Here is a 19,057-nt window from a genome sequence, read left to right as displayed (position 1 = left end):
ATGATCTAATAACTAAGGAAACTTCCAAAAATCCTTAGAAATGGAAGGCGAGTTGCAGATCAAGATAAAAGGGCATCAGAGAGAAACAAATTTAATCTATCAAAAAACAAGTCAAACTTAAGAACTTCAACCTCAAACAAAAAATATGTAGACAGTTTAAGAGTCTTTCATCTACAAAGGAAAGTCAAATTCAAATTGTTCAAGACTATTCCTCATTTAAGAGGAATCAAAAGCAGAAAAACTAATAAACTGCAGGTTTACATTGATAACTACATACTTTAAAGCATGAACAAATGAGAAAGGAAATTACTATTCTAGATCTTATTTTGATAAACAAGGAGAAGTTGGTTGCTGAAGTAAGATGGAACCCATGGAGTAGGGGTAGCTTATGTTCCATCCGAGAATTCATAATAGAATTGAAAAAAGAAAGGTAAGACTAACATGGTTCTAAATTCTTGGACTGAGAAATTCAAAGAAAGCATAGGTAAGACACAATATTCTAAAATCCTATAAGGAAATTAAACCCACAAAAAAAAAATGGGAAACTCATGAATCATATTATGAAAACCCAAAATCAATCAATTCTAATGAGAATGAAAAAAGTTATTTAAAGAGATTGGTTTGGAATCACAGGGAACTTATTAATCAACTTAGATATGAAAAAAAAAAGACTTAAGATAGAAGAAAAGGCAGGTAATGGAGGATGACTACAAAAGCAAGGCATGTTCCTGTAAGATTAGTGTCAGAATACTAAAGCGCGAAATGAGCCAAGAGGCTAGGTGGAAAAGCTATGGACCAAAAAAGCTTCAACAGTGCATCAGCAATCGTTTGCTTCATTACAAAGGACTGAGGAACAGGAACAAAGGAAACAGATGGAACAGGTACAAATGGCTTTTTCCAAAAGTCTGAGTTTGGCTGAGAAAGGAAAGAGCACTATAGGAGGCTAAGTTGAGGGGATGTTTTGGTCTAGTGAAAGACTTTTTAAGGATAGGAGATGGAGACCTGGGCATATGTAGAGGCAAAAGAGAAGGAATTATCAGAAAAGGAGAGGCTGACAATTAAAGAAATAAAAGCAATGACTGAGAAGGAAATATGCTGAAGAAGTCAGAAGGGAATGGGATCAAATGAACATGCAGAAAGCTTAGCCTTGGCAAGGAAACAGTCTACTTCCTTATCAGATATATACAAAAAATATTATTAACACTATGTACAATAGCACATTATAAGTGGAACAGCAAGTTGTACGTGATGGATTGCAGTGTCATGTACAATCATCTTTTTTATGCTATGTTATAGAAATGCTTGATTTATTCCATAATCTAAAAATAAATGGAAGAATATATAGTATATGAGATATTATATATCATATATCACACGTTACATTATAACTATATCATATATAATTTTATGATACTGTATATTCATACATGTATGTATACATACACACATACACACGTGTGTGTGTGTGTGTGTGTGTGTGTGTGTGTGAGAGAGAGAGAGAGAGAGAGAGAGAGATACAGTGAGTTTGGGAGGAAGGTATTTTTTTTTTTTATTTAGCTCACAGTACAAAGGACAGAAATGAGGCAGTGATAGGGAAATGGAGTATTTCCAGTCACAAGGAATCTGGTGAACAAACCCAGAGTAGTAGAAAAATGTGGAGTGTAGATGGAGAGAGCAAATAATCTAATTTGCCTGAGACATAAGTAGTATGGCATATGGCTAGAAATCAGGTTGTAGATAGCCTTGAATACCATGCAAAGAAATATGAACTTTATTCAAAGACAACAAACACCAGGCTCTGATGTGAAGGACTGATTTAAGAGTGATGCTAGAGGGAATAAATGTAGGTTGGAAGACCTGTTAGAAAGCTACTATAATAGTCCAGATGGGTAGTTGTCAGGACTTATTCTAGGCAGTAGGAAGCGAGAGGAAAAACAAGGTTTAAAATAACAATTTAGCAAACTGGTTTTATCATTATATTAAGAAATATAGATCCAACCCTTCTGGACAGCAATTTGGAACTATGCCAGAAGGGCTATAAAACTGTGCATACTCTTTGATCCAGAAATGCCATTGCTAGGTCTGTACCCCAAAGACATTTAAAAAAAGGGAAGAAGACCTATATGTACAAAAATATTAATAGTAGCTCCTTTCTGGTGGCAAAGAATTGGAAATTGAGGGGATGCCCATCAACTGGGAAATAGCTAAACAAGTTGTAATATATAATTGTGATGGATTATTATTGTAATAAGAAATGACAAGCAGGATGATTTCAGAAAAACCTGAAATGATGCAAAGTGAAAGAAATAAACAGAACCAGGAGAATGTCGTACACAGTTAACAGCAATATTGTACAATGAAGAACTGTGAATAATTTAGGTAATCTCAGCAATATAATGATCCAAGACAATTCTGAAGGACTTATGATGAAAAATATTATCTGTCTTCAGAGAAAGAACTGATATTGTCTGAATACAGATTGAAGCATACTATTTTTATCCTTTTATTATTTTTGTGGTCTTCTTGTACAAAATGACTAATATGGAAAGTTTTTACATGATTGCACATGTGTAACCTCTATCAGGTGGCTCACCATCTCAAGGAAGGGGGAAAGAATGGAGGGAGGGACAGAATTTGCAGCTCAAAACTGAAAAAAAAAATGTAAAAAATTGTTTAAACATGTAATTGGAGAAAAATAAAATATTTTTATAAAAGGAATATAGGAGTTATCATTCATATAATAATGAGTTTGGGTTTCTTATGATTTCAAGGAACATACAGTCACTAAGTTGTCATAAAGTACAATAATGTTACGTGCTTAAGTACAGTAGTCCTAAAATACAACCCAAAACAGACTCTAAGTTTACATAATACCACAACTTCCGCTGGCCAAACAAATTTATTTGTTATACTGAAACAATTTATAAGCAACCTGTTACTACAATAAATTGTGGTTTCGAAATACAATAATCCAACAATAATAAATGAGTGCCTTAATAGGAAATAGCTTTATTTACTTCAAATATTAAAATGCTGTATAATTGATCTTTAACAACTCAAAATAATGAAAACAACAGAGAAAGTAACTTTAATACCCAAGGCAAAGCAGATTAAGAGCAAAACACAATATTTTAATGACTTTGTCATGACTAACCTGAAATCACCTTTATTGTTTATTATCCTCTCTGGAGGACAGTACTGGGCTGAACTTTCCAATACCACAATGTCAACTGTTCTGGTGTTGTTCCCACGTCGGGTTTGCACATGACAGCCCCAGTTTCCAGTGGATCCTGCCTGAATGTTTGAAATAGTTAAGGCACTGTAGAGAGAAATTAAGGACAGACACACACACATACACACACAATATCATTAGTTATCGTCAACAAGGTTATTGAAAAAGTAAATTCTATAAAATACTAAAGCTAAGGGGGAAAAGCTGTCAGTTGTGAAATGAAAAGCAGAAAAATAACTTTTGCTTTAAGTTATAACCCACACACCAAGAAAAGGGAGGAGGGAAGGAAGAAAAGTACTCAGAGGAAGCAGGTTTTCCTAAAAATCTTACCAATTAATCTTAAACAACTAAATGCCAACTTCTTTTGATACTTTACATATTAAATGTTTTCTAGTCTCCCTTTTTTGCTCATCACTGTCACTTTCCAATTAACAACCTACATAAATACTTAAGAGTCTTCCCTAGTAACAAAGGGAAATAACTGAGCCAAACAAATTGGCACATTAACCACAATGAAAAGTATATATAGTTGTAGTACCCTCTCTGGGCTATCCCAACTAAGGAAGTTTGGAAGCGGGGATCCCACAGGGAATGACTACCACAAGTTTAAGGTACTCTGTGAGTCTACACTACTCAACAATATACAACGAGTCTCCACCAGTATATTAACCTTTAATTGTGTCACAAGGCATATATGGATGCCAAAATAAATGTATGACTTCTAAGCAGCTAGCATTTAGAGCTACCATTAGAAATCCAAACAATACACAAACGTAAAATAATTTTGACACATTTTTGTAAATGGACTTTATCAATAGTATGTGGAACTGAATAGATATTAATTCCAAATCTAATACCTGTAATTAGCATTTCCAAAGGTGACTACTGAAAGTACTTCACAAGACTGCAGTTAGCTACTTGTATTTTTTAATATCCTGCTCTAAATTACCATATTAATTTATGTAGCAGCCTTAACAGAAGGTAGGATTTATGTTTACCTACTTATTAGAGTTCTATTTTTTTATTTCATAGGTTACATTTTGAGTTTCAAGTTGTCTCCCTGACCCCTCCCAACTCCACATTAGAGACAGTCAACATTTGATATAGATATATAGGGTGGAATCATAAAATATATACTTCCATATATATAAGTTCTTTCTCTGGAGATGGATAGCATTTTTCTTCATAAGTCCTTCATAATTGATTTCAACATTCATATTACTCAGAATAGCTTATTCATTCACAGTTACTCTTCAAACAATATTGCTGTTACTACATTCGATATTCTCTTGGTTCTGCTTGTTTCACTCTGCACTATTCCATGCGAGTCTTTTCAGTTTTTTTCTAAAATCAACCTGCTTGTCATTTCTTACTGAACAGTAATAGTCCATCACAATCATATACCACAACTTATTCAGCCATTCCCCAACTGATAGGCATCCCTTCAATTTCCAGTTCTTTGCTACCACAAAGAGAGCTGCTATAAATATTTTAGAACATATAGGTTCTTTTCCTGTCTTCCCTGGTCACCTTGGAAAACGGATCTAATAGTGGTATTGCTGGGTCAAAGGTTTTATACCTCTTTGGGCACAATTCCAAATTGCTCTCCAAAATGGCTGGATCAGTTCACAATTTCACCAAGAGTGAATTAGTGTCCTGATTTTTCCACATCCCTTCAGAGTTCTATTTTTTTAAGGAAAAAAGCACAACTAAATGGAATACTATGCCACTTCCTCTATCAACTACTATAAATGTTCCAACTATGAAGTTCTCGGCAAAGAAACAGTATTTATTTGGTAGCAGCTTAACCTAATTGCAGACAAAGTATCCTGGAAGAAATAGCCTCTACAATATTAGCAGAACTCTGAATTAGGAGAAAGTAAATACTAAAAGGTCAAACTACCAAACAAAAAGAAGTATGAGGTTCCATCTAGACAACCTACCAGAACTTCTGAAGACACGTACACTGCTGTGGAGCATGTACCCTTACACTCAAGTACTCATACAGAGATATCAAAGATGATGGGGCGATAAAGCATGATCCACAAAATCCAAAAGAGTTTCTTAGCCTGTTAAAAAACCTTATCAACCAAAAAGCTCTTGTCACACACAAAGATGGTCATACCCTTGTTCTTGCCATCATCCACAAATGTTCCCACCCCTCTGTTCAAAATATCTAAAAATTCCTTATCTAACCATAATCTATGGGCTCTTCACCCTTCCCTCTGCTTTCCCTTACATTACCCTATTCTTCACTTGCACTGTTGACCTCCAATCCCTTGATTCTTCAATTTTCTCCCAGGCCATCTCCTCACCTTTGACCCCCTAGTGAACCAACTCAACTCTTCACTGTTTTCCTTTCTTGAAGCCCTAGCCCCCTTACTTCACCAATTGTGCTGCTAAGCTTCAACTTTGGATCATTCCCATCATTTGCTGCCTTCATTCCTACATGGGTGCTACTGAATAAAGGTGGAGAAAATCATGCAACCATTCTGATTAGATCCACTACGAATTTATGTTACACAATCTCAAATGGGCCCCCAGTGCTAGTAGATAGAACTATCTCCCTTATCAACTCACTATCCCACTCTCCACAGCAACTCTTCCAAGTCTTTTCATCCTACCTGAAACCTCTTATGGCTCTTCCTCATCTCCCTCATCTGAGAAACTTGCCTCATATTCTATGGAAAACAACTGAAGCCATTTGCTGTGAAGTCCCTTTTCTCTCCTCTTCCTCATCTCCTATCACTCAAGTACTTCTGCAACTCTCTTCTCCTCCATCTGTTCTTCTCCATCCATTTCTCATGATGAAGTGGACTTACTCCTTTATCAAGGCTTAAACTCTCAACTTGTTCAAATGACCTCATTCCATCCTCACTCTTTCACTTATTTTCAATTTCTCCCCGTCTACTGGCTCATTTCCTACTGCCTATAAACATGCTTCTGTTTTTTCTATCTTTAAAAACCCTCACATAATCCTTCCAATTCCACTACCATCCTATACCTCTTCTGCTCTTTGTATCTAATCACGTCAAAAAAAGCCATATACAATAGATGCCTCCACTTTCTCTACTCTCTTTCTCTTGATCTCTTAGTTGCCAGATCCTTTCTCATTCTCAACCTCTCTGCAGCCTTTAACATTTCTGATCACTCACTCCTCCCTGATACTCTCTTCTCTCTGGGTTTTAAGGACACCACTCTCTCCTGATTTTCCTCCTACCAATCTGACCCTTCCTTCTCTAGATCCTCCTCTTGATCATGTCCTCTAACAATAGGTGTCCCTCCAGGTTCTGTTCTGGGTACTCTTCTCTTCTCCTTCTATACTTCTTCATTTAGTGATCTTATCAGTTCCCATGGACTTAATTACCATCTCTACATTAATGATTCTCAAAACTACCTTTCTGGTCCCAATATACCTGCTGTCCTTCAAATTCACATCTCCAACTGAATTTCAGACAAGTTAAAGTAGATGTCCAATAGACATCTAAACTCATTATGTCCCAAACAGAACATAATAACTTTCCCCCAAATGCTCCCTACTTCCTACCTTCCCTATTATGGTAAAGTACAAAATCATCCTGCCAGCTCCTCAGGCTCACAACCTAGGAGTCACCTTAAATTCCTCATTATTTCTCACACTCCCTCCCCCCCATACGAGTCATTGCCAACATCTGAAGACTTCATCTTTGCAATATCTCTCAAATACACATCTTTCTTCTGGCACTGCCACCACTCTAGTGTAGGCCTTCATTACCTCACATATTGTGGCATGAAGGTTCTTCTCCCTCTTATAGTAAAGTCAGACTTAGCACAGTACCTAGCACTTAATAAATGTTTGCTGACTGATTGCTAAAAATCAAATGGATCTGGCAAAGCAACTTTGAACCTGTGGAACAACCCAAGGTCCTGAATTACAGATATTTACCAAATGGATGACAGCCTAATTAATCACTGCCTGCCTTAAACTTTATCCTATTAACTGAAATCAACTAACTACATCAAGCCTAGTATATGTTTATACCTAAAAATACACTTCTCCAGATTTCAGTTCATTAAAATATAAAGTAAACTTACTCTTTTTTTGGATACCTAGCATTCCTTATGTACATCACATTGAAGAATAAGGGGATGAAAGACCTGAAATTCAAGTGAAGGATACCTAAATATGTTGTACCCAGAAATAAAGTAATGATTGTTACTGCTGCCTATTGATCATTGCTAAAGTCAATGAAATAACTGTCCATATTTCAGGAGCTTAGAAAGCTATCAAAGGGGAAAAAATGGGCAGTCAAGATGGCAGAGAAAAGCCATGAAGTTTCCTGAGCTGTCCCCAGTTTCCCTTGGAAACAACATTAAATCAGGCCACTAAAACAATTGTGAAGTGACAGGATGCCCAAAAAGACAGAGTGAAACAATTTTCCAGACAAAGATAACTTAGAACTTCAAGAAAGGTCTGTCTCACTTGGGTAAAAGGGGAGCAGAGCCCAGTATAGGCACTATCCAGGCAAGCCAACTGCAGTCTCTTAGCCACAGCATAGAGCAGCACCTGAGACCCCACAGTCCTGGCTAGCAGGCCAGTGGTACGGACTGTCAGCTGTGAGGCCTCCAGCCACAGCACAGCAAGCAAACTGCCAGCCCTGGAACCCAGGGCACAGCAGTCATGACTAGGCCAGGCCAAGCACAGTGGGCAAGCTGCCAGCCGCAGCTTATAAACATAGCAAAGAAAGCTAATGAGCAGGCCTCCTGGCCCCCAGGACAAGAAATTTGGGACAGTGACCCCAGTAACTGAGAAGCAAACCTCAACTTTTAAAAATGAGCAAAAAACAAAAAAGAGCCCTGATCACAGAAAGCTACTATGGTGACAGGGAATATCCAAACACAAATTCAGAAGAGGATAGCAATGTCAAAATGCCTACATGCCAATACTCAAAGGGGAATATGAATTGGTCTCAAACCCAAACCCAAACTCCAAAAAATCCTCTTGGAAGATCTCAAAAAGGATTTTAAAAATCAAGTAAGAAAAGCAGAAGAGATTAGGGAAAGAAATGAGAGAATTATGAAAAAAGATTCAACAGCTTAGAAAAGAAAGTACAAAAACTGACTGAAGAAAACAACTCCTTAAAAAATAGAACTGAGCTTCAGAAGCCAAGATGGCAGAGTAAGCAGCAGATCGCTGTCCCTCTCCCATTCTCATCCCCAAAGACCCATAAAATAGCTCCCCAGAATAGATCCTGGAATAGTGGAGCCAACGGAAAAATGAGGTGAAACAGTCTTTTGGTCCAGGAGAGTTAGAGAATCAGCAAAAAAGGTCCATATCACTTGGGTAAAAGGGGAGCACAGTCTAGGACAAGAGGCATCCCAGCAAGCTGGCAGCAGGTTCCACCTCAGCAACCAGCAGGGGATCATCCTGAGCCCCAGAATGATGGAGCAAGCAAATGCCCACACCAGGACTCCCCGCCCCCCCCCCACACCAATTGCCCTAGCACAGCCAGGGAAACCAGAAAGACTCCAGCTCAGAGAACCACCACATGCAAACAGCACAGCCCTGGGTAGGCAGGCATTTTTCAGCAGCTGGACCTCCTCATACTTCAGCACAGCCCCAAGTGGGCAGGTGTCCTCCCATAGCAGACCTCTGCGTACTTCAGTGTAGCCTGGGAAAATGCAGAAAAATCCCACCTGGCTTCAGCATACACTAGACAGTACTGCTAGGACCAGAGTTCAGCAGCAGCTAAGCTGCCAGACCCCTACAGCAACCAGCACCAGAGGCCCCAGCACACAAAGCCAGTGACCAGGCCCCCAGCCCAAGAAGCTGGGGACAGTGCCCCTGATGGTCCAGCAGAAAAGCATCAACTTTAAAAGCCAGGAAATATGCAAACATCATGAGTAAAAAGCAGAAATGAACAACTAACTACAGACTCTTTCTATAGGAACAGGGAAGATCAAAATATAAACTCAGAGATGGACAACACTGTCAATATATCTACATCAGAAATCCCAAAGGGGAATATGAACTGGTCTCAAGTCCAAAAAGCTTTCTTGGAAGAGCTCAAGAAGGTTTTTAGAAGTCAAATAAGAGTCATAGGGAAAAAAATTGGGAAGAGAAATGAGAGGCATGCAAGAGAAAAATCAATAGCTTAGAAGAGGAACGACAAAAAAAACTGACTGAAGAAAATAAATTATTAAAAAGTAAAATTGGCTAAATGGAAAAGGAGGTACAAAAGCTAACTAATGAAACTAACTTGTTAAAAATTAGAATTGGGCAAATGGAAGCTAATGACTCTATAAGGTGTCAAGAACCAGTCAAACAAAATCAAAAGAATGAAAAACCAGAAGAAAATACAAAATACCTCATTGGAAAAACAACTGACCTGGAAAATAGATCCAGGAGAGATGATTTAAGAGTTATTGGACTACTTGAAAGCCATGAAAGAGTCTGCACATCATCTTTCAAGAAGTTATCAAGGAAAACTGCCCTGAGATACTAGAATCAGAGGGTAAAATAGTCGTTGAAAGAATCCACCAATCACCTCCTGAAGAGATCCCAAGATGAAAACTCCAGGGTATATTGTAGCCTAAAGAGAAAATACTCCAAACGGCCAGAAAGAAACAATTTAAATATTGGAGAACCACAGTCAGAATTATGCAGGATTTTGCAATTTCTACATTAAAGGATCAGAGAGCCTGGAATATGATATTCTGGAAGACAAAGGAGCTTAGATTACAACCAAGAATCAACTATCCAGCAAAACTGAGTATACTCAATTTTCTAGGGCAAAAGATGGGCATTCAACAAAATGGGGTACTTTCGATCATTCCTGATTTAAAAAAAAAACTGAATAGAAAATCTGATTTTCAAATACAAGACTCAAGAGAAGCATCAAAATGTACACAGGAAAGAAAAACAGAAAGATATTATTCAATAAGGTTAAACTGTTTATATCCCTGTAACAGCAAGCACCTTGGCACACCCAGGATGACCTGCTGGCACAGGTTCTTTGATCTGCTTTTCTTAAAGGAAAGCAATTTTTAAGGGGGTCAACAACCTTACTTTAATTACATTCACTAGGTCAGGTGAAAGGTCAGCACCCTGAACATAGAGAAAATACAAGCACAGAAATTAGCACAAAGACCAACAGATAGGGCTCCAGCTGTCTGAACAAGGTAATATATCCACCTACAAATGCCACTGGATTGGGGGAGCACAGATACATCTCAATAGTCAGGGGGCTCTGAACAAACGGCTACACAGAGTCCCATCCAGGGAATCAAAAGGTTCTATTCATAAGCGAACCCCCAAAGCAAAATCACCTCAAAACATATACATACTTCTCAGAGCCAGAAGGCATCACAACTTTAGTGACTCAGTGCCTAATTAGTTTAGTACCAAAAGGTGTGAAAGCCTTCCTACAAGAAAGCCTCCCCATTAAGCTAGTTCCTCTTTAGGCAAGTTCCTCCCTCAATGGGCTCTATGTGACTCAGGATGTATCACAGCTGTGATTGAACATATGTGGTCATTTAGGCCTATGAATGGACAGGAAAGATCTTCCTATTCCATTAACATTACAACCCCTATGCGAGAAGATCATAAAACTTGTAACTCTTGAGAACTGTATCTTTATTACAGTGTTTAGAAGGGGGTATACAAAGATACACGGTGTGGGTATAAGTTGACTTTATGTGATGATAAAAAAGTTAAGGGCCAGATGGATTTACAAGTGAATTCTACCATTTAAAGAACAATTAGCTCCAAGACTATATAAACTTTTGGGGAAAATAGGTCAAGTCCTACAAAATTCCTTGTGTGACACAAATATGGTACTGATACCTAAACCAAGAAGAGTCAAAACAGAGAAAGAAAATAATAAACAAATTTTCCTAATTAATATTGATGCAAAAAATTTAAATAAAACATTAGCAAAGAGATTATAGCAATTTATCATAAGGAGAGTATACTATGACCAGATGGGATTTATACCAAAAAAGCAGGGCTGGTTCGATATTAGAAAAACTCTTAGCATAATAGCCATAACAATAATAAAACAAAAAAAAATATGACTATCTCGATAGATACAGAAAAAACTTTTGACAAAATATAGCACCTATTCCTATTAAAAATACTAGAGAGCATAGGAATAAAAGGGAGCTTTCCTTAAAATGATTAGTATCTATAGAAAACCTTCAGCAAGCATTATCTGTAATGGGGATAAGCTAGAAGTCTTCCCAATAAGATCAGGGTTGAAACAAGGATGTCCATTATCACCACTGTTATTCAATGTTGTACTAGAAACATTAGCACAAGCAATAAGAGAAGCAAAAGAAATCAAAAGAATTAGACTAGGCAATGAAGAAACAAAACTATCACTCTTTGCAAATAATATGATGGTATACTTTGAGAATCCACTAAAAACTACTTGAAATGATTAAAAACTTTAGCAAAGTTGCAGGATACAAAATGAACCTACATAAATCATCAGCATTTCTATATATTATCAGCAAAGCCCAGTAGCAAGAGAAAGGAAGAAAAATTCCATTTAAAGTTAACAATAGACAATATAAAATATTTGGGAGTCTACCTGCCAAGACAAACCCAGGAACTATATGAACTCAATTACAAAACACTTTTTACACAAATAAAGTCAGATTTAAGTAACTGAAAAAATATCATTTGCCCATGGGTAGGTGAAGCTAATATAATAAAAATGACAATTCCACCCAAATTAATTTGCTTATTCAGTGCCATACCAGTCAATCTACCAAAAAAATTATTGTATGGGGCTAAAAAAAAATAACAAAATTTATCTGGAAGAACAAAATGTCCAGAATATCAAAAGAATTAATGAAAAAAATGCAAAAGAAGGTAGCCTGGCCATACCAGATCTAAAACTGTATTATAAAGCAGCAATCATCAAAACTATATGGTACTGGCTAAGGAACAGAATGGTAGATCAGTGGAATAGGTTAGGTACACAAGACACAGTAGTCAATGATTATAGTGATCTACTGTTTGATAAACCCCAAAATCCAAGTTTTTGGAACAAAAATTCATTATTTGACAAAAATTGCTAGTAAAGCTGGAACACAGTACAGCAGAAGCTAGGTATAGACCAGTATCTTACACTGTATACAAAGATAAGGTCAAAATGCGTACATGATTCAGACATAAAGAGTGACACCATCAGAAAACAGGAGAGCAAGGAATAGTTTACCTGTCAGATCTATAGAGAAGGGAAGAATTTATGACCAAACAAGAGATAGAGAACTCATTATGAAATGCAAAATGGATAATTTTTAAATTTAATTTTACTAAATTAATTAATTAAAAATTAATTATTATATATCAATATATAATTATAATTATGAATTAATTCCATTAAATTAAAAAGTTGTTGAACAAACAAAACCAATGCAACCAAGATTTGAAGGCAAGCAGAAAGATGGGAAACAACTGTTATAGCAAATGTTTCTGATAAAGGCTTCATTTATCAAATATATAGAGAACTGAGTCAAATTTATAACACAATTCATTCCTCAATTAATAAATGGTCAAAGGATATGAACAGGCAGTTTTCAAATAAAGAAATTAAAGCTATCTATAGTCATATGAAAAAAATGTTCTAAATCACTTTTGATTAGAGAAATGCAAAGTAAAACAACTCTGAGCTACCACCTCATACCTGTGAGACTGGCTAACATGGCAGAAAAGGGAAATAATAAATGTTGGAGAAGATGTGGGGAAAATTAAGACATTAATGCATTGTTGGTGGAGTTGTGAACTGATCTAGCCATTCTGGAACCATGCCCAAAAGGGTATAAAACTGCACATTCTTTGATCTAGCAATAGCACTACTACATCTTTATCCCAAAGAGATCATAAAAAAGGGAAAAGGACCCACATACACAAAAATATTTATAGCAGCTCTTTTAGTCATGGCAAAGCATTGGAAATTGAGAGGATGTCCATCAGTTGCAGAATGGCTGAACATTTTTTCTTTTTTTTTTTTTTCATTTTTTGCTTGTCGTGGCTTTTCCCTTTCATTCTGTTTCTTCTTTCACAACATGGTTAATGTGGAAATATGTTTACCAGATAGCTTGCTGTCTTGGGGAGGGGCAATGGGAGGGAGAAGATATTTGGAACTCAGAATTTTACTTAAAAAATGAATGTTGAAAACTATATTTACATGTAATTGGAAAAAATAAAATACTATTCCCTCCCAAAAGAGAAAAAAAAATGAAACACACACACACACACACACATACACAGCAAGCCACCAAAGCCTAAGGGTCCAATCTAGGTTGCAACTATTCTAGAAGATTTATTTATGCAGTGTTAATCTGATTTCTATCAAAATAGTTACAAACTTAACTTTAACATGCAGTTTTATATTTATGATTTATGGATTCTGGATGAATAATGAATGTAGGCCTAAGGCCCCTGGTACCTGACATTCACCTTATTTATGTCTATCCTCTAATATTAATATGAATCACCTTAATACTGATATAATTATCATCCCTTTAGGGTACATATGTAGCACTAATACATTGAAGGTAATATAAAGTGAAGGGGGTTGCAAAGTGAAGTGGAGTTGTATCAAGATTTGAATCGCTAAGCATGCATGCGCACATATATGTAACAGGTAACACTATGTGCCTATACGAGTGTGATTGACTATATCTGTTGAGTTCTTATAGAAGGCTTTACACAGTAATCTGAAGGATTAGCCACTATATACTTTTTAAAATATTACAGTTAGAATGAGAGAAGACTGGACAATTCTTAAGTAGACAAATATCCTCTGCTTCTAAGTCTCCCATTTCCTAATTCATCTTGAGAATAGAAGTTATATTTTCCTCAAGGCTGAATGCTTAAAATGATAAGAGGTTCCAAAAGCAGGAAATAAAAATCTAGCAGCAGTAAACAGATTTAAAAATTGGACGCGGAGTTGAAAAACACCAATTCCTAGAAAATTTAACCAAGTCAAAAAAAAATACTAAGCATTTGGAAAAATGCTCCTTTTTAGGAAAGAGATCAGATATAACTATTTAACATGATATTGACAAATAAAAGAACAAGTAATAAATACATTTTTTAAAGCTCTAAACTAGTTAAGATAAAAACACAAATTGAAATTCCAACAATATAAGCCCAAAATATAAATATGGTCTACAAAAATAATGCTTTCCATAAAAAAAAATTACCTTGCAATCAATGAGCAGTTGTGAATCATGTTCTTTTCAACAAAGATACCTTGAGATTCATTAGTTTCAACTATTCTTCCATCCTGGTACCACAATACCTGCATGTCCTGATCAATATAGGAAGCCATACATTGAAAGGGAAGGCTGTCTCCTTCAAAAACAACCTGACGATGAGATGGAGTCATGTAGAAAGATGGTAATTCAAGAGGAGGATCTAGAATCATTTGGGGGGAAAATGTAGTAAGCTAATAGCACTACAAATAGAAACTAAAGTTAGAGAAATGCTAATCAAAATCAAATATAAAAACAGATCCGCAGCATAATGACAATATCAGTAAATCCACTGTTGAATTAAGTTCATATGATAAATGAAAAAGAGTTGAGTAGGTTTCAAAAAAAAAAAAAAAAAACTTGTTTCATTATGAGCGTCATCTTTAGAGTTGACTCTGGAGTTAAGTATCAAGTTAGTAAGCCGTGAGTCCCCTCTGTTGAATTATAGTAGTGTTCTACCAGCTACATTCTAATTAATACCTAGACAAAATGAATAATTAGTTGATGTGAAAGTTATATATTATTTTACTTTAACATGGCATTACTATTCATTAGTTATTACTGCTAACTACAGAAGACATTGGATAACACACTGAAATTTTAAATTAGCTTTCACTAAACAAGACAATGTTAAGATGAAACTAGATTAAAATTTAGATGAAAAGTTCCCTATAGGCAAAAAAACCCACATTAATGTAATATTTCTAGTTTAAGTGTCTTAACTGAAAACAGTTTGAATTTTGTTGTTTTTAAGTATTCCTGGAAAAGTTTGTGCAGAGCAATACGATACAAAAAGATCAAACAAAGTGTCTAGAATTAATATCTGAAGAAAAGCCAAAATACAAGATTTTAAAAGTGTTTATTTTATTTCTCCCTTACCACAAGTCAATAGCTCCTGTTTAATACCGGTAACTGGCTGAGCCTGAAGTGATTTAGGGTAAGCACATCTGGTTTCACGTACAGTGATATTTCTCTCTTTTACCCATCGATGCATCCACAATATATTGCAATCGCATAAAAGGTACTCAGTTTGAAATTCTCTAAAATATGCAAGATATAAATTACAATTACTGAAAATGATTAAATTCCACTGTTGTTAACATGAAAATTTTATTTGTCCTTTATCTCTCACTGAGGTCTTCCTAAGGCTTGCCTATTCGTCCTTCAGATGCCCATTTAGTGGAACCTCTTTAAAGACTTTTTCAATTATTTTGGCCACAGAGATCGTTCCATTCTCCCTACTTGTCTAGCCGAACACCTAGCATAGTGCTTGACATACCACATGTACTTAATAAACACTTGTTTGTGACTGGTTACTGATCTCTCATGGCCACTAATTTGAGCAATTGCTACTTATATTAATACTTCATGCTTTTTTTCTTACTAACTAGATCATACTAGATCCTGCACTGTGTTAAGGAAGGAATCATGCTTATAGTTATTTTGTAAACCCCTCCCTGAACCAGTATCAAATGTAGGACATATCAAATATTTCTTGCTTTTTCTTTTTGCTTTATCATGCTGTTTTTCTGATACTGAACCAGTCTCCCATGACTGACATAAACCCCATGCTAAGTCATAAGGAATCATTATTATAATGTATTACTATATTCTATTAGTTAATATTTAATATTTGTACTCATTAGGAAATTTGGGCCTACATTTTCTTGGTGATATTTTTACCAGATTTGAAAATTAACATCATATGTAATTGCTAAAAGGTATGGTATAATGTTTCATATATTTATGAATAATCTAATTAATCTAATTAGTAAAGAGCTATTTATTACTGTAAAGTTTGAAAGAATACTATCAATCCCTCTGGTCCAGGTGTTTTTTTTCCTCAGGGTAAACTGATAATTCCTCATTCTGAAAGGAGTCAGTTTAAATGAATAATTTTGTGTTGTATCATTTTTCTTAATTTATACAAAAGGCAGTCTGCTTGACTCAAAGTCAGAAGCCCTGGTACATGTCTTGGCATATACTGGCTTGGTGACTATGGGAAAGTTATTTACTTTTAGTTGTCTAGGGCACCAAGAAGTTAAGTTGCAGTATAGGTACTGATCTGCATCTGCAGAGGGAATTTTCTGAGACTCCCATAATGCCAATAAAAGCACAGGTTTAGTCCAGAAGAAAAAAAAAAGTTCTATGTAGAATTTCCCTAATAACATTCAGAATTCTTTTTGTCTTTTTTGTGAACAATTAGTAGCTTGGTTGCTCTCTCTTTCACTCTCTCTTTTTTTTGGAATAAATTTAATAAGGGTTTGTCTATTTTACTATCTTTTTTTTAAAGCTCCTTTTTTGGTTCTGTCAGTTCAAATGATCTTTCATTTTCTATTCTACTTATCCATAAGAGCTTCTTGAATTCATAAGAATGATTATTGGTATACTAAAATAAAGTGGAAAATTCCTCTCACACTTCCCATGAAGGAATTTTAAATTAGAGAGCTACATTTATATCAGGATATAAGCAAGTATTTAACTTGGTCACTTAGCTTTACGAAACAAGGCATACAATGTAAAGTAGCTTTCACCTTGGCAGTAGCTAACATAAAACCAGTAATCACACCAACTATTACTTGATCAGGAAACTGGTGAAAAGAGAGACAATCAAAGCCTAAGCATAAAAATAAAAGTAGTATTCTACTCTGAGTAAACTCCCATCTCATCCCAGCTATTACCTTTCCTTCTGACCTTGTTGCCATTGGTTTCAAACTTCAAACCTTTAGATAAAGGGTACCTTCCAAATACCCACTAAAAAAACTTGTACTATCATTTTCAAAACTAAGTTAGCCTTTGCTTGCTTTCGACTTTCAAGCAAAGGCCTCCTCTGACTGGAGAACATGACCTGCAAGGAATGTTCTTATTCTAGATGCCTTCTCTATGGTGAGAATAACAGAGACAATGACTGACAGCAATTTTTAAAAAAAGGCTAGTCATCAGAATTTCCTATTGAAACTCACTACAAGAATAAGACTTCTTACATATTCCATCTATAATGACAGGAAGCTATGTGAATAACCAGCTTATTATATATACACAATAATTAAAGCTTTTTTTAAAATAAAAATGTTTAATGGAAGAAAAATCTTTAAAAAGACAAACCAGTCCATATAACACTTGTCCTCTTCCGGTGTGGAAATTTCCCTTTGGCGAATACAGATATAAAATATATGATGAAACGTGGAAAATAATGGAATGGAAAAAATAATTTTAACATAAAATTAATACAATTTTAAGTAATACAGATTATTTATAGGGGTAGAATCTATTAACTGTGGTTTTTATGTTTGTTTGTTTGTTTTTTAAGTACAACAAAAAAAAAGTTACCCTGGTGCAGTCTGAGTTAATGGAGCTGTACTTAGAAGAAAGAAAAAAAATGGTTCAACTACAATGTAAGCTGCAGCTCCAGAGACCTACCGTAGCCCTGTGCAAACATGAGCTGATGCAGAAGCTGCATTGAAGAAGCGTTCTAAAACACCTCCAGGAGTTGGGTATTCAGTTAGGATGAACAAAATGAAAATCCAAAAGCATAAAATGTCCTCAAACAATGGATATGAATTAAACTGTACTGTTGGGAAAGTGTATAAAACAAAAAAAAAATCAAAGCAAAGCAAAGAGTATTACCAAATGTTATGATTAAAAATACGTTGGTTTATATAATATTTCAAAAAGAATATTTTTCAAAACTTGAAATTTACCTGAAATCATTTACAGGGCATGAATGTTTGTTTCGTCTGTAGATAGGAAAGGCATATTTTATAATGGGTTTAGAAAATGACTAAGGTTTGTTTGTTTGTTTTTTTTTTCATAAAAAATTTTAACATTATAAAAGGGCAGCTAAGGGGGGTAATGGATACAGCACCAGGCCTAGATCAAGAAGACACGAATTTAAATCCAGCCTCAGACAACTTACTAGCTGTGGGACCCTGGGAAAGTCACTTAACCCTGTTCACCTCAGTTTCCTCATCTATAAAATGAGCTTGAGAAGGAAATGGCAAACTATTCCACCTCAAATAAAATCACGAAAGGTCGGACATGACTGAAAATGACTGAACAGGCTAAATTTTTTAATTTAATGAATAAAAAAAATTTACTCACAAAGACCTTAAAGAACCAAGGTAATCAAAAGTTCCTTGTGCTAATGAAGAAAACAAATTTCCTGAAAGATTTCTGTAAGAAGAAAACAAAAACAAAGAAATTCCATTTCAATAAACATGATTATTTAACATCATATGCCATTTTTACAGAACTTCATTTTCCCAAAACTACCCTAAAATTGCAAAGTATATAATCTTCATCTTATCAGAAGCAATGTGGTACACTCGAAAAGCAAACTGGATTTATAGTCAGATGACCTGAATTTTAATCTGGGCTTTTCAATTTACTACCATATATAACCTTAGGAAACACACAATCTCTCAAGGTCTCAGTTACCTTATCTGGGGCACCTAGGTGGCACAGTCGATAAAGCACCAGATCTGGAGTCAGGAGGACTTATTTCCCTGAGTTCAAATCTGGCTTCAGGCACTTACTAGCTCAGTGACCTTGGATAAGTCACTTCACCTGTTTGCC

The 19,057-nt window shown here is 35.6% G+C and overlaps 1 protein-coding gene across 1 annotated transcript in view; it reads right to left on the bottom strand.

The window, feature by feature from the left end:
* ADGRA3 (adhesion G protein-coupled receptor A3) overlaps positions 1-19,057 on the bottom strand; it is a 143,697-nt gene that overhangs the window by 72,323 nt on the left and 52,317 nt on the right. The window contains exons 5-8 of the mRNA XM_036763375.1: positions 18,584-18,655; positions 15,362-15,522; positions 14,432-14,645; positions 3,155-3,319 (exon numbers count right to left, since the gene is read on the bottom strand). Coding sequence (XP_036619270.1) covers positions 3,155-3,319; positions 14,432-14,645; positions 15,362-15,522; positions 18,584-18,655 — 612 coding nt within the window. The remainder of the gene's footprint in view (positions 1-3,154; positions 3,320-14,431; positions 14,646-15,361; positions 15,523-18,583; positions 18,656-19,057) is intronic.

This window comes from Trichosurus vulpecula, chromosome 6 (assembly GCF_011100635.1).
Source record: "Trichosurus vulpecula isolate mTriVul1 chromosome 6, mTriVul1.pri, whole genome shotgun sequence".
Lineage (NCBI taxonomy): Eukaryota > Metazoa > Chordata > Mammalia > Diprotodontia > Phalangeridae > Trichosurus > Trichosurus vulpecula.
The sequence above is the reverse complement of the archived record's forward strand: the minus strand, read 5'-3'. Positions and strand labels throughout refer to the sequence as shown.